The 17,290-nt window shown below is 39.8% G+C and overlaps 1 protein-coding gene and 1 non-coding gene across 6 annotated transcripts in view; both read right to left on the reverse strand.

Moving 5' to 3' along the window:
* Positions 1-2,431: 2,431 nt before the first annotated feature.
* LOC113610585 (U1 spliceosomal RNA) lies at positions 2,432-2,595 on the reverse strand. The gene has a single exon (XR_003429138.1). It is a non-coding gene; the product is annotated as a U1 spliceosomal RNA (small nuclear RNA).
* An 11,006-nt stretch (positions 2,596-13,601) lies between these two features.
* HIRA (histone cell cycle regulator) overlaps positions 13,602-17,290 on the reverse strand; it is a 58,053-nt gene continuing 54,364 nt past the window's right edge. For 4 of the 5 annotated variants that reach the window (XM_027088720.1, XM_027088722.1, XM_027088723.1 and 1 more), the window contains one exon: positions 13,604-14,463. In XM_027088720.1, coding sequence (XP_026944521.1) covers positions 14,347-14,463 — 117 coding nt within the window. In that variant the 3' untranslated portion in view covers positions 13,604-14,346. Of the gene's footprint in view, positions 14,464-17,290 lie in introns of all 5 variants that reach the window. The other variant, XM_027088721.1, reaches the window with a different exon arrangement.

A 17,290-nucleotide genomic window follows, 5' to 3' on the forward strand; every position in this document is an offset into this window, starting at 1 on the left:
GAACTATAAAAAAGGCAGAAAGCAATGAATAAGATAGCATTACCTATAATTACCTAAAAATTCCTATTACCTAGTAAGTCCTTACATATCAATAACTACTCTAAATGCAAATGGATTAGATTCTCCAATCAAAAGGCATAGAGTGGCTAGAAGGATTAAGCAAATACTAACAGATCTGCAGAGAGAAATAGACAACAATAAAATAATAGTAGGGGATTTAAATACCCTACTTTCAACAATGGCTAGAGCATTCAGATAGAAAAGCAATAAGGAAATGTTAGACCTGAAATATAGTTTTAAATGGACTTAGCAGACATATACAGAACATTCCATCAAATAGGAGCAGTATACACATTCTTAAGTGCACACAGAATGTTCGCCAAGATAGATCATACGACAAGTCAAAAAACAAGTCTCAGCACATTTAAGAAGATTGAAATCATACCAAGTATCTTTTCTGATCACAATGGCATAAAACTAGAAGTCAGTAGTAGGAGGAAAGTTAGAAAATTTACAAATATGTGGAAATTAAACAACACACTCCTGAACAACCAGTGGGTCAAGAGGGTTGCCAATTTCGTTGATCTTTCAGAAGGATTATACCTAAACATAATAAAGGCCACAAATGATAAGCCCATAGTCAACATCAAATTCAATGGTAAAAGGTTGAAAGCTTTTTCTCTAAGATCAGAAACAAGACAAGGGTGCCTACTTTCACCACTCCTATTCAACATAGTACTGGAAGTGCTAGCCAGAGTAATCGGGCAAGAAAAAGAAAGAAAAGGCCTCCAAATTGGAAAGGAATAAGTAAAATTGTCTTTGTTTGCAGATGATATGATCTTATGTATAGAGTCCTAAAGACTCCACCAAAAACTGTTAGAACTAATCAACAAATTTAGTAAAGTTGCAGGATACAAAATCAACATACAGAAATCAGTTGCCTTTCTATACACTAACAATGAAATATCTGAAAAACAAAATAAAACCATCCCATTCATAATAGCATCAAAAACAATAAAGTACTTAGGAATAAATCTAGTCAAGGTGGTGAAGGATCTGTACATTGAAAACTATAAGGCTTCGATTAAAGAAACTGAGGGCACAAATAAATCGAAAGGTATTTGTGTTTATTAATCGGAATATAGATATTGTTAAAATGTCAGCCAGCTATATACTTGAAAGTTACTAAGAGAGTAGATCATAAATGTTCTTACCACAAAAAAGAAATGGTAATTATGTAAGGTGATAGAGGTGTTAACTAACCCTGCTGTGGTAATCATTTTACAATATATACGTGTATCAAATCATCACACTATATAACTTAAACTTACACTGTGTTTTATGTCAATTATATCTCAATAAAGCTGGAAAAAAAGAAGAAATTCTTAGGTCAATAATCTAAGCTCCCATCTCAGGGAAAGCAAAGTAACACTAAAAAAGCAGAAGTAAGGAAACAAGGGCATAGATCAATGAAATGGAAAGTGGAAAATAGAGAAAACCAATTAAACAAAAGTTCTGAAAGATCAATAAAATTGGCAAACCTCTTGCAAGATGCACAAAGAAAAAAAGAGGCAAACCACAAAGTACCAATATTAGAAACAAAATAGGGGATAAAATACGAGTTATCATGACAAACCCTGTAGACCTGAAAAGAATAAGAGAATAGTAGGTACAACTCCACAAAAGTAAATTTGACAACTTAGATGAAACGGGCCAATTCCTCAAAAAAATACAAACTGTAACACCAAACTAATATGAAATAATCTGAGTAGTCATAAAATGATTAAAGATGTTGGACTTGTAGTTAAAGAATTCTTGAAAAAGAGATATCTATTGCCAGATGCTTTCATGAAGAAGTTTACTAATTTTTTTAAAGAATCAACACCAATTCTATACAATCTCTTCCAGAAAACAGAAGAGGAGGGAACACTTCCAAATTTATTTTATGAAGTTAGTATTACCCTGTTATGAAAACTAGACAAGTACTACGAAACAGGATACTACAGGCATGAATATACATGTAAAAATTCTTAACAAGGTATTATCAAATGGAATTAAGTAATACATAAAAAGAACTATATACCATGACCAAGTGGGGTTTATTCCAGGCATGTAAGGCTGGTTCAGTGTTCAAATATTAACCAATGTAAGCCACCATACTAACTGGCTAAGTAAGAAAAATCACATCATCTTATCAGTTGAATTTATGCAGAAAAACATACGACAAAGTCCAACACCTATTCATGATAAAAAGTCTCACAAAGCTAGGAATAGAGGGCAATTTCCGCAATTCGATAAAGAACATCTCCAGAAACCTACAGCTAACATTGTACTTAACGGTGAAAGACTGAATGCTTTGCCCCTAAAATGAGGAACAAGAAATCTATCCTCCTGTTGTCAGATGGCTTTTTTTTTTTTTTTTTTTTTATATCAGGGGAAAGCGCGAACGCAGTCCCCCACTATCACAAATTTTGTAGTCGAGTTTCCCACATTTGGGGAAATCGCAGGGGTCAGCAAATCCGAAGTGCAATGGATAAGCCTCGCCCTGGGAAAACCACCTTCGTGATCATGGTATTTCCTCTGCCAGGTAGGTATGTCAGATGACTTTTTATTCAGAGACATTGTAGAGACTCTAAAGGGCCCAGGACAGTCAGATATGCTGCTTTCAAAACAATGGCTGCTATGATTGCCTAGCAGGCCTCGTGTGAATTCTAGGCCTCAGTAACCTGTGCATGAAAAGAACCATGATATTAAATCACTAACTGGATTTTCGAATAAAGTGACTGAAGTAAAAAAAACCAAAAAACAAAATACAAAACACTCAACAAAATACTGGAAATTCCAGCCAGTGTAATAATGTAGAGGAAATAAAAGGAATACCAATCAGAAAGGAAGAAATAAAATTGTCCCTATTTTCAGATGACATGATTGTCTGTGTGGATAATCCCAAGGAATCTACAGAAAAATCCTGGAACTGATAGTGAATTTAGTAAGGTTGCAGGATATAAGATCAATATATAAAAATCAATTATATTTCTATATACCAGCAATGAACATGTGGACACTGAAATTAAAATACAACATATTTGTAATTGCTCCAAAAAAATTCTTTGGTGTAAATCTGACAATACAGGTTCAGGACTTGTATGATGAAAACTACACAGTGCTGATGAAAGAAATCAAAGGTCTAAATATATGGAGAAACATATCATGTTCATAGGTTGGAAGACTAAACATAGTAAGGATATCAATTTCCCCCAAAATGGCATACAGTTTTAACACAATTACTATGAAAATCCAGGTACTTTTAAAAAGATGCACACAGGGGCTTCCCTGGTGGCGCAGTGGTTGAGAGTCCGCCTGCTGATGCAGGGGACACAGGTTCGTGCCCCGGTCCAGGAAGATCCCACATGCCGTGGAGCGGCTAGGCCCGTGAGCCATGGCCGCTGAGCCTGTGCGTCCGGAGCCTGTGCTCCGCAACGGGAGAGGCCACAACAGTGAGAGGCCCACGTACAGCAAAAAAATAAATAAATAAATAAAAGATGCACACAAGCTTATACTACAATTTACATGGAAAGCACAGGCCCTAGAATAGCTAAAATAGTTTTGAAAAGGAAAAACAAATTTGGAAAATTACCCAATGTTAAGCCTTTCCATGTAGCTATAGTAATTAAGACAATGTGATATTGACAAAGAGACGGACACATAGATCAAAGTAACAGAGTACAGAACCCAGAAAAAGACCCACACAAATATGTCCAATAGGTTTTCAAATATTAATAGACAATTATTGTATAGCAGTTTTAGGTTTACAAAAAAAAAATTGAGTAGTTACCTCAGAACCTTTAGAACTCTCCCTCTACAGAGAGTTCCCATGTATCCCAATGCCCTTTTTTTTTTTTATTTTTTTGTGGTACACGGGCCTCTCTCACTGCTGTGGCCTCTCTCACTGTGGAGCACAGGCTCCGGACGTGCAGGCTCAGCGGCCATGGCTCACGGGCCCAGCCACTCCACAGAATGTGGGATCTTCGTGGACCGGGGCACGAACCCACGTCCCCTGCACTGGCAGGCAGACTCTCAACCACTGCGCCACCAGGGAACCCCGCCCTTGTTTTTTTTTTTTTTTTTTTTTTTTTTCGCCCTTGTTTTTTAACATCTTGCCTTAGTATGGTACTTTTGTTACAATTTATGAACCAATATTAATACATCATCATTAAAGGCTAAAGTCTATAGTTTACATTAGGGTTCACTCTTCGTGTTGTACATTCAGTGAATTTTGACAAATGCATAATGTCATGTACCCACCACTATAGTTGTACAGAACAGTTTCACCACTGTAAAAATCCCCTGTGCTTCACTTATTCATCCATTCCCCTCTGTCCAAACCCCTCCCCCAGACACAGAATCTCTGGCAACTAGTGACATTTTTACTCTCTTTATAGTTTTGCCTTTTACGGAATGTCATTTAATTGGAATCATACAGTATGTAGCCTTTTCAAATTGGCTCAGCAATATCCATTTAAGATCTCCACATCTTTTCATGGCTGTGTAGCTCATTCTCATTTTTCTTTTTTTTTTTTTTTTTGCGGTACGCGTGCCTCTCACTGCTGTGGCCTCTCCCATTACGGAGCACAGGCTCCGGACGCGCAGGCTCAGCGGCCATGGCTCACGGGCCCAGCCGCTCCGCGGCATGTGGGATCCTCCCGGACCGGGACACGAACCCGTGTCCCCTGCATCGGCAGGCAGACTCTCAACCACTGCGCCACCAGGGAAGCCCTCATTTATTTTTCTTGATGAACAATATTCCAACACACAGATGTACAACAGTTTGCTCATTCATCTACTGAAGGACATCTTGGTTGTTTCAGTCTTTGGCAACTATAAATAAAGCTACTAAAACATTCATGTGTAGGTTTTTGAATGAATATAAGTTTTAAACTCATTTGGGTAAATACCTAGGAGTGCAATTGTTCAATCATATGTAAGGCTATGTTTAATTTTGTTAGAAACTACCAGAACTATCTTCCAAAATGGCTGTACCATTTTGCATTCCCACCAGCAACTGAATGAGAGTTCCTATTATTCCACATCCTCACGAGCATTTGGTGGTGTCAGATTTTTGGATTTTAGCCAATTTAATAGGTATATAGTAGTATTTCATTGTTTTTTGAATTTTAGATTCCCTATTGAAATATGATGTTGAGCATCTTTTTACATACTTATAGCCATCTGTATATCTGCTTTGGTGAGGTATCTGTACAGATCTTTGTCCATTTTTTAATTGTGTTGCTTGTCTTCCTATTGCTGAAATTTTAGAGATCTTTAAAGAGTTTGTATATATTGCATTGAAGTCCTTTATCAGATAAATAATTTGCAGATATTTTCTCTGAGACTGAGTCTTGTCTTTTCATTCTCTTAAAGCTCTCTTAGAGCAGCATTAAAAAAGTCTAGATCCTTTTTTCTTTTTTTGCATGTGGATGTCCAGTGCTTCCAGCAGCATTTGCTGAAAAGACTATTCTTTCTTCACTGAATTGCCTTTGTCAGATTACTGAAAAATTACAGGGAATTCCCTGGTGGTCTAGTGGTTAGGACTCAGCACTTTCACTGCCGTGGCCTGGGTTCAATCCCAGGTCGGGGAACTAAGATCCTGCAAACCGTGCAGCAGAGCATGGCCAAAAAAAAAGAAAGGAAAAAATTACACCTGCATCTACTGTATCATGCAATTGTCCTCTTGGGCATTTATCTCAGAAAAACAAAGATTTATATTTATATAAAAACTTTAATAGCAGCTTTAATTGTAATAGCCAAAAACTGGAATCAGCCTGATTGATGTCCTTCAACAGGTGAATGGTTAAATAAACTATGTAGCAAAACCATGAAATAGTATTCAGTAATAGAAAGGAACGAAGTACTGATACATAAAACAATTTGAATTCATCTTCAATAATCCTGAGTGAAAAAGGCCAATACCAATAGATTACATACAGAATGATTCCTTTTATTTTACATTCCTGAAATGAAAAATTCAGATGTAGAGAACAGATTAGTGGTTGCTATGAGTTAAGGAGATCATGGAGTGAAAGGGAAGTGGTGTGGCTGTAAAAGAGCAACATGTCTGCACTTAACAATAGACTATATGTTCTTCTCAAGTGTATATGGAACACTTCTGGCATAAGCCATAAAACAAACCTCAGTAAATCTAAAGGATAGAAACAATACAAAGTGTGTTTTGACTACAATGGAATAAAGTTACATCCATAACAAAATAAAATTGGGAAATTCACAGGTATGTGGAAATTAAACAGCACACCCTAAAAGACCAATGAGTCAAAGAAGAAATCAAAAGAGAAATTAGAAAATAATTTGAGATGAATTAAAACCAGAACACGACATACCAAAACTCGTAGGATCCTCCTAAGGCAGTGCTTAGAGGGAAATTTTATAGCTTTAATCACATAACGTTCCATCTTAAGACACTGGAAAAAGAGGAGTAAACTAAACCTAAAGCAAGCAGAAGAAAGAAAGTAATGAAGATTAGAGCATAAATTTATGAAATAAGGAATAGGGAAACAATAGAGAAAATAAAGGAAACCAAAAGCTGGTTTTCTGTAAAGATCAACAAAATCGTTGAACATTTAGGTATATTGACCAAGAACACAAGAGAGAAAACTCAGATTGTAAGAATCAGAAATGAAAGAGGGGACACTACTAACTTTACAGAAATAAAAAGGATTATAAAGGAATATTATGAACAATTATATGCCAATTAATTGGATAACTTAGATGAACAAATTTCTAGAAAGATGAACTATTCTAACTGATTGAAGTAGAAATAGACAGTACAAATAGACCTATAAGAAACAGAAAGATAGAATTAGTAATAAAACAACCACCTACAAAAACAGCACTAGCCCATAGGGCTTTACTGCTGAATTCTACCAAACGTTAAAAAAATCATTACTAATTCTTTACAAATTCTTCAAAGAAACAGAAGAGGAGGGGATACTTCCCAACTTACTCATTCATTTTGCAACACCCTGACACCAAAACCAGAAAAGACCTCACAAATAAACTGCGAAACTATCTTATGACTATGGACACAAAAATCCTCAAAAATACAGTGACACATAAACAAATTTTATACCATTACCAGGTGGGATTTATCTTGAACCAAGGATGGTTCAATATACAAAATAAATTAATTAGCATTAGAAGGGAACTTCTTCAATCTGATGAAGGGCATCTATAAAAAAAACAGAATTAGTATAATACTTAATGATGAGAGACTGGATGCTTCCCCCCTAAGATCAGTGACAAAACAAGGATGTCCACTCTTGCCACTTCTATTCAATGTTGTACTAGGTGGAGGGTCTGGCCAGAGCAATTAGGCAAGAAAAAGAAATAAAAGGCATCTAGGTAGGAAAAGAAGTAAAACTATATTCACAGATGTCATGACCTTATATATAGAAAATCCTAAGGATCCCAGTAAAAGTTATTAACACTAATGAATGAATTTAGCAAGGTTGCAGAATACAAGAGTAATATACAGAAATCAACTGTATTTCTATACACTTGTAGTGAACAATCTGAAAGTGAAATTTTAAAAACACTTCCATTTATAATGGCATTAAAAAGAATTACATAGGGCTTCCCTGGTGGCGCAGTGGTTGAGAGTCCGCCTGCCGATGCAGGGAACATGGGTTCGTGCCCCGGTCCGGGAAGATCCCACATACCGCGGAGCGGCTGGGCCCGTGAGCCATGGCCGCTGAGCCTGCGCGTCTGGAGCCTGTGCTCTGCAACGGGAGAGGCCACAACAGTGAGAGGCCCGCATATCGCAAAAAAAAAGAAGAAAAAAAAAAAAAGAATTACATAGAAAATTTTTATAGAAGAACTGTAAAATTTATATACCAGAAACTATAAAACATTACTGAAAGAAATCAAAGACCTAAATAAGTGGTAATCTGTTTGTATTCATCAACTGGAAGATATTTTAAGATGGCCTTCCCCAAACTGATCTACAGATTCATTGTAATCCCTATCAGAATTGCAGCTTTCTTCTTTGCAGAAATTGACAAGCTGATTCTAAAATTAATATGGAAACTCAAAAGGCTCCAGAATAGCAAAAAAATATCTTGAAATAGAACAATTAAGTTGGAGGAGTTACACTTCCTGATCTCAAAACTTACTGTAAAACAACATTAATCAAGACAGTGTGATATTGGCATAAGAAAAGACATATAGATCAATGGACTAGAACTGAGTCCAGAAACACCCCGTGTGTCTATGATCAACTGATTCTCAACATGGGTGGCAAGACCATTCAATGGGGGAAAGAACAAACTTTTCATAAATGATGGGACATTGGATAGCCTCAAACAGAATAGTGAAGTTGGATTCTTACCTCACACCATATACAAGTATTTACTCAAAATGGATCAAAGTTCTGAATATAAGAGTTTAAACTATAAAACTCTTAGTAGAGGGCTTCCCTGGTGGCACAATGGTTGAGAATCTGCCTGCTAATGCAGGGGACACAGGTTCGAGCCCTGGTCTGGGAGGATCCCACATGCCGTGGAGCAACTAGCCCGTGAGCCACAACTACTGAGCCTGCGCGTCTGGAGCCTGTGCTCCGCAACAAAGGAGGCCGTGATAGTGAGAGGCCCGCGCACCACGATGAAGAGTGGCCCCCGCTTGCCACAACTAGAGAAAGCCCTTGCACAGAAACGAAGACGCAACACAGCAAAAATAAATTAATTAAGAGTTAGGACTTCAACATATTCATTAAAAAAAAAACCTCTTAGTAGAAAACATAGGAGTAAATTTGCATGGTCTTGGATTTGGCGATGGTTTCTTAGATGAGACCAGAGAAGCGCAAGCAACAAAAGAAAATTGGATGGACTTCATCAAAACTGAAAACTTCTATGCTTCAAAGACACTATCAAAAAAGTAAATATACAGAATGGGAGGAAATATTTGTAAACCATATATCTGATAAGGAATTTGCATGTAGAATGTATAAAAAACTCCCACAACTCAATAATAAAGACAAATAACCCAATTTAAAAGTTAGCAAAGGATTGGAATAGACATTTCTCCAAATAAGATATTCAAATGGCCAATAAACACATTAAAAAATGCTCAACATGTTTTGTCACTAGAGAAATGCAAATCAAAACCACCCACTCAGGGGGAAGGGTAAGCTGGGACTAAGTGAGAGAGTGGCACTGACATATATACACTACCAAATGTAAAATAGTTAGCTAGTGGGAAGCAGCCGCATAGAACAGGGAGATCAGCTGGGTGCTTTGTGACCACCTAGAAGGGTGGGATAGGGAGGGGGGGAGGGAGACGCAAGAGGGAGGGGATATGGGGATATATGTATACGTACAGCTGATTCACCTTGTTATACAGCAGAAAGTAACACAACATTGTAAAGCAATTATACTCCAATAAAGATGTTAAAAAAAAAAGAAGAAAAAAAAAACCCCACCCATTCAGATGACTATAATGAAAAAAATCAGACAATAAGAATTGTTGGTGAAGGAATTCCCTGGCAGTCCAGTGATTAGGACTCTACATTTCCACTGCTGGGCACCTGGCTTTGATCCCTGGCTGGGGAGCTAAGATCCCACAAGCCGTGCGGCGTAGCCAAAAAAAAAAAAAAAAAGAATTGTTGGTGAGAATGTGGAGAAATCAGAATCCTCATACACTGCTGGTATGAATGTAAAATGGTGCAGTCACTTGGAAGGCAGTACAGCAATTCCTCAAACAATTATAGTCACATTATTACCTACTAATTCTACTTCTACATATATATAACCATGAGAAATGAAAACATGTCCACACAACAACTTGTTCACAGATGTTTAGAGCAGCATTATGCATAATCACCAAAACTGGAAACAACCCACACGTCTATCAGTGGATGACTGGAGAAGCAAAATGAGGTATACCCATACAATTAAATATTATTTGACCATAAAAAGGAGTGAAGTACTGACATATGATTGAATCTTGTAAACATTACGCTATAGAAGAAGCCAGTCACAAAATACCACAGTCTATGATTCCATTTGTATGAAATACTGGAATAGGCAAGCCTATAGAGACAGAAAGTAGACTGGTGGTTGCTTAGGGATGGTAGGGATGGGGGTATGGAGCATGATAAAGGGCATGAGGTTTCTTTTTGAGGTGATGAAAATATTCTAATAGTAACTGGTGATGGTTGCACATATGTGTGACTATCCTAAAAACCACTGAATTGTACATTTTAAATAGGTGAGTTACATGTTATGAGAATTTTATCTCAGTAAAGCTGTTTTTTCTTTTTTAAAGGGAAACATGAGATATCCTTGTGATGAAAAATGTTATGTATCTTTAAAAACAAAACAAAAACAAAAACCTAAGAGTGGAATACCTGGGTCCTCTGATGACTGTATGCTTAACTTTGCAAGGAACTGTCAAACTATTTAAGGTGACTATACTATTGTGCCTTCCTGTTGGCAATACATGAAAGCTCCAGTTGCTCCACATCCTCAATACTCAGTATTTTATATATATTCTTAACTTTATGACATTCTAATAGGTATGTGCTGTTATATCACTGTGGTTTTAATTTGCATTTTCTAAATGACTGGTGACATTGAACATCTTTTTTTGTGCTTATTTTAATTGCCATCCATGTATCTGGTGAAGTGTCCTAAGGTTAAAAAAATAAGTTACAAAAGAACAAAAATTAGGGACTTCCCTGGTGGTCCAGCAATTAAGACTCCGTGTTCCCAATGCAGGGGGCCAGGGTTTGATTCCTGGTCAGGGAACTAGATCCTGCATGCCACAACTAAAAGATCCCACATGCCACAACAAAGATCCTGCACATGGCAACGAAGATCCCATGAGCTGCAACTAAGATCCGGAGCAGCCAAATAAATAAATATTAAAAAAAAAATTATATTAAAAAAAGAACAAAAATTAAATTTCACAAAAATTAAAAGCTTAAATTAACACACAAATAAAATTTAAAGATGAACTGAGAAAATATTTGCCATATATGTGAGAGAACAGGAATAATAGATTTAACATGGAAAGAGATGATGGGTTTTGCCTTATCTCCTCAGTGTACCTGCTGCAGGTATATACAACCTCCCACAGCATCAGCCTAATGTGTAAAGGGCTCTGACTCCTCTCACAGGTGATCTGGAGGCTGAAGCTGGGAGGGGCCTAAGGGGATCAGGTAAGAACTTGGAGAGAGGCAGGGAGATACAGCCCAGGAAAATACACCCAGTGCTCTGCGTGCAAACAAGTTCAGCAGGCAGAGGTAGTGGGAAGGTGTGGAGCATCAGTGGACAGGCGTAGGGAGGTCAGCAGGCATGGCATTATGGTAGGGATGAGGGCACAGTGGCACAGAGGTTGCCTGTAGGGACACAAGGGACAGCAGGAAGGGTGGGGCAAATTTTTGGCCGTTATTTATTCAAATATTTTTTCTTATCACCACCTTCTCTCTCCTTTCCTTTGAGGACTTCAGTTACCTGTGTATTAGGCTATCTGACGTTGTCCCATGACTTACTGATGCTCTTTTCTGTTCTTTCCTCCTTTGGATTGTCTGTTTTGGAGCATTTTTATTGCTCTGCCTTCAAGTTCACTTATCTTTTCTGCAATGTCTAATCTGTCATTAATCCTATTCCACACATTTTTCATCTCCATGTTACACGTTTTCATCTCTAGGAAGTTTGATTGCAACTTCCTTGTTACGGTCTTCTATGTCTCCACTTAACTTTTCTGAACATAAGGAGTAGTGTTATAATGACCGTTTTAATGTCCTTCTCTGCTAATTCTAATATCTGTATAACTTCTGGGCCAGTTTTGACTGATCAGTAAGATTGCTTATTCTCATTTTGCATTGTGTTCCTGCTTCTTTGTATGCCTGGTGTGGATGCCAGACACTGTAAACTTTACCTTGTTGGATGCTGGGTACCTCTGTATTCTTATAAATTCTCTGGAACTTTGGTTTGCAATGTAATTAATTACTTGGAAACAATTTGATCCTTTTGGGTCTTGCTTTATTTTCTGTTAGATGGATCTGGAGCAGTGCTCTAATTATTCTCCAAAACTGAGGCAAGACTTCCTGGGTAACTCTTCTATCCCAAGCCTGTGAGTTATGAGTTTTTCTAGTCCTGTTGGTAGGAAGAGGCACTATTCCCAGCCCTGGGTGACAACTAGACAATTGTCACCCTAATCCTTTCAGATGGTTCTTTGCCTGGCCTCAGTCACTTCCTCATCACACAAGCACTGATCAGTATGCAGCTGAATATGCAAAGGCACTCCCTCTGCTGAGCTCCAGGGTTCTCTCTCCATGGAGCTCTCTCCTCTCTGGGATTCTGTCCTGAAAACTCTAGCTGCCTTGGTCTTCCTGGGCTCTCAGCTTCATGTCTTCAACTCAAGTATCCTGCTGGGCTCTACCTCAGCTTCCCCTCCCTTTGCTGCAGCCTGGAAACTCTCTCTCCAGGTAGGAAGCTGGGGCAGTCACAAGGCTCATCTTCTTTGCTTTCCATCTCCCAGGGATCACTGTCCTTTGTTTTCTGATATCCAGTGCCTTGAGACCATTGTTTCATGTATTTTGACTGGTTCCTTTGGTTGTTTCAGGCAGAAGGGTCAATTTGGTCCCTGTCAATCCATCTTGGCTGGAACCAGAAGTTTCCAACCAGTCTTTCTGCTGTTTGTCTCCTCTCCTGTCCAAATAGTAGTGTATAAAAACACTTGATTGTCAAAGTTTTATTCACGGGAACATGTGCTCAGTGCCATGACTTTGCCTCTGTGATCCCAGTTGGTCCTCACAACCACGCACGTTTTCTTAACCTCACCTCCCTTTGACAGCTGAAAAGTGAGGCCCACGTTTTTCCTGGTTTGGATCCCAGGCAGGCCTGTCAGTCCCGAGGCTGCGTGCATCCTGGGGCTCCAGAGTTCTCAATGCCTGTGCAGCATCTCTGGCTCATTCCTCAGCGAAAAGCTCACACTTGTAGCCTGGCTTCTGGGTGTCCATGCCCAGACGCAGTGTGTGTGCTGGCTCTGTCGGGCATGCAGGTGTGCCTGGTTCTCATGCAGCCACGTGACTTCTGAGTGAGACAGGCAATGGGATGGCCACCTGGCAGGGAGGTGCCGAGGAGGTCCAGGACCCTGGGGAGAGGTGCTTGGCCTTCACCAGGCTTGAGGATTCTGATTCTGGCTGTCTCTTCTCCTGTGGGTCAGCATCGGGACCACTTTCTAAGAAAATCCCAGCTTCCAGATAATTCTTCAGAAAACTCAAGTCTGTATTTATGGACTTCCTTACATGATTTCCTTGGTGCCCAGCACAATCAGAGACCCAGAGCACAGCACAGACAGAACCAAGGACCTCTCCACCTGGCTTGGGAGAAGACAGGTGCACGGTGGCCAGCCCGCTCGCCCAGCTCAGCCTGAGATGCTGCACGACCAGGAAAGTGACTCCATGCTGTGAAATGACTTTTTGCATGAAGGGGCAGGGGGAGCAGATGACATCAAAGGCGAGGGATTCACAGTGCAGGGGAGGGAGGTGGAAGTTAGAAGGAAAAGGCAGGGGAAGTCAGGACCATTTGGTATCCAATGCGTGTTCATTTATTTTACACTTACAAAAGAAATCGCCCACCCTCTGCCCCATCCCCCCCAAAAGTCTCTTTTTACAAACATTTAAAAATTAAAACTAAATGAAGATAGACAAGTTAATTTCAGTACAATTATTTTTCAATGTAGCTGTCATAATTAGAGTTTAAATTTCCTACAAGTGACCAATGTCCAAGTGACTTATAGGGAAATCCTGATTATTGGCCAAAAGGAAAATTCCATATTACAAGTTAGCAAATTCTAGTACAAAAATAGTCCATGTGTTGGAATAGGCTTTCTTTTTACATAGGTCTCAGGTCAGTCTACTGACTGCATAATACGCTAACGTCTCAGGGTTCTCTCTTTCACAAATGGCTCATTCGTCATAGCTGGAGCAGCACGGCGCCTACAGTAGCAGGGCTAGTGTCCATCTGGGGACCGTGCTGGAGACGGCAGGCCTGGGCTGCCTCACTGGCCCCAGGGCAGTTGGGCAGAGCTCCAGCTCTGCACCGGGGTCCTGGAGGGAGGAACGAGTTGCGGGCAGAGCTGCTCCCCCTGAGGGAGAAACAGGCCCAGGACACAGGGGAAGTGTGCCCAGGGGCTGAGCCGGTACTGGTGTAGGACAGCCCACCTCCTGCCAGTGTCTCCTCATCCTGTAGCCCAGCGAGATAAGAGGCCGACCTGTGTGTCCTCAGTGGCGAGAGTGTGGCCCTGCCCTTGCTGCGGCTGGGCAGGCTACTTGTCCCTCAAGATGTCGAGCTGTTCCTGACACTCGGTGAAGAGGCGCTGGAAGCGGAGGTTCTGCCCGATGACTGGCAGCAGCTCCTTCAGCAGGTCCCTCTTCCGCAGACCCTGCGGATACAGGAGTGACAGCTGAGTGCAACTGACAGTGAGGAGAGCTAGACTGTGGGGGTTCCCCTGACCCAACAAAGACCCTTGTGCCCATCTGCCCCATGGGCACCCCCTGGAGAAACCATAGATGGATGAGAACAATTTCTCTGTATGCTGGGAGGCCTGGGACAGCTAAAAAAGCTGAGCTTGGGCACATGGGGTGGAGTGGCAGGGCCCAGGGAGGGACATAGTTCAAGGGTGGGTACCAGGTAGGTTCTGCTCTTCCGTGTCCCCTAAGTCTGCTGGCACAGTCACCGCTGGCCTCTGATTGCACTGGTTAGTGGCCAGAGTAGCCTGACCTTCCAGAGAAGAATGCAAGTAAGGCTACCAGGGCAGAGGGCCAGGCAGACGGCTATCCTGGAGGGACCACTCCCTTATGTGGATGTGTTCCAGGGACGTGAGGTCAAGGCCAGGGGCAAGGAGGTGCCTGGGTGACAGTGACTGGCCTTGGTTTTACAGTCCTGGAGTCTCTGTCCTCAGCTCTTGCCTATGCCTCCTCCACCCTGGGTGGCACCATGTCTGCCTGGGCCCTCCTGCAACATGCACTGCCATGCAGGGTCTCCACCGCACAGACCCTTGAGGAGCACGGCTGCTGCAAAGGGAAAACCATCAACTGACAGCACTGACCACTGGAAGAGAAGGGCCAATATGTTAAAACAAGTGTGGTAACAAGATGATGAATTATAGAAAAGAACCAAGTGTAGATACCAAGTTTGAGCAACACAGTGGTTGAAGGAGATGGGATTAGCAGGAGACTGGACACTGCTGAAGACCAAGTCAGAGTGAGGTCAGATAGAGGAGCAGCCCACACTCATAAGGGAGGCAGGCAGAGGGGAAACTGTAAGAGGAGAAACTGTACCATTGCCTACAAAGGCAGGTGAGCGCAGCAGGTAGGCCCAATATCCACATAATGGATCCCACAGGAGACAGAGAAAGAAGAGAGAAGGAAATATTTAAAGAAGTAATATGGGTATATTTCACATAATTAAACAACGAATGGCCTTAGGTTGAAAGGCTCCACTGAGTGCTGATCAAGTAATATATGGGAAAACTGATAACCAGACACATTAGAATGAAATATACAGAATTTTCAGATATAAAAGACAGAAAATTTCTGAAAATTTCGAAAGTACAAGAACATATTACCTACAAAGGAAGACATACCAAGATTCACAATAAAGTGTTTTTTTTTTGGCTGTGCTCCGTGGCCAAAAAAAAAAAGATGGCAACTCATGACCAAGTAGGGTTTATCCTGGAAATCAAGGAGAATTTAATATTAGAAAACTTAGAACTGGAAAATAGGAAATAAAAAGATTATTTGAGATGACTTCATTGTTTAAACCACATAGAAAATGCAAAACAATTAATGGACAAATTAATAAAAATAATAGAAATGTGTAGAAAGATGGCTGGTGATTAATATACCAAAGTCAAATGCATATGTACAGCAGCAATGAATAATCAGAAAACATAAAACAACTTATCACTTAGAATACTCACAATTATAAAATATCTAAGAATAATTCTAAAAATGATGTGTATGGCCTATGTGCTGAAAATTAAAAAACCTTACTGGAAGGCATTAAAGAAAACCTAAATGAATGGAGAGTACTGATGGGAACAGTAGCATAGTATAGATATCAGGATGGAGGCTGCAAAAGGCAGTGGTGAGCACTGTGGCGTGTGAAAGCAGCAGGGGAACTGCAACCCCTGGGAACCTGGGGTCAAGAGATACAGGTAGAATACAACAGAATGTCTAAGGTTGTGGAAAGAAGCAGGAGTGAAACTTTTAGGGAAATTAAAAAATTTAAAAGCAGTCTTGTATAGCATAAGTAGAAATACAGCACATGTTGAAAATGGATTAAACTCCTTAATCAAAAAATGGATAAAAGAACAGGATCCAACTATATGCTGCTTACAAGGAACTCACTTAGATCTAAAGGAGGATATACACAGGTTGAAAGTGAAAGAATCAAAAAGATATCCCATGTAAATAATAAGCAAAATAGAAAAGAGATGGCTATACTAATAACAGACAAAATAGACTTTATGTCAAAAATTGTTATAAGACACAGGACACTGTATAATGATAAAAGGGTCAATTGACCAAGAAGATGTAACAGTTATAAACATATACCCACCAAACATCAGAGTTCCTAAACACATGGTGCAAACATTATCTGAACTGAAAGGAGAAATAAGACAGTCCTACAATTTGCAGAAGACTTCGATATCCTATTTTCAATAATGGATAGAACAACCAGACAGAAGATCAATAAGAAATAGAGGACCTGAAAAGCAGTATAGACCAACTGGACCTAAAGCACACATATGCAGAACACTCCACACAACAAGAGCAGAATATACATTTTTCTCAAGTGCATGTGTAACACTCACCAGGACAGACCAAAACAAGTCTCAATAAGCTTAAAAAGACTGAATCATAAAGGTGTCTTTTCCAATCACAACGGAATGAAACTAGAAATCAACAGCAGAAGAAAAACTGGAACACACACAAATATGTGGAAATTAACACACTGTTAAACAATCAATGATTCAAAGAAGAAATTACAAGGGAAATTTAAAAATATCTAGGGACAAATGAAAATGAAAACACAACATACTGGAATGCAGCAAAAGCACTGGCTAGAGAGAAATTTATAGCTATAAAAATCTACAAAGAAAGATTCACAAATCAAATCAATAACAGAACATTGCATTTAACAAAACTAGAAAAATAAAAGCAAACTAAACCCAACAAGCAGAAGAAAATCATACATATCAGAAA

This window comes from Aethalodelphis obliquidens, unplaced genomic scaffold (assembly GCF_003676395.1).
Source record: "Aethalodelphis obliquidens isolate GAN/ISIS:26980383/991018 unplaced genomic scaffold, ASM367639v1 scaffold63, whole genome shotgun sequence".
NCBI lineage: Eukaryota > Metazoa > Chordata > Mammalia > Artiodactyla > Delphinidae > Aethalodelphis > Aethalodelphis obliquidens.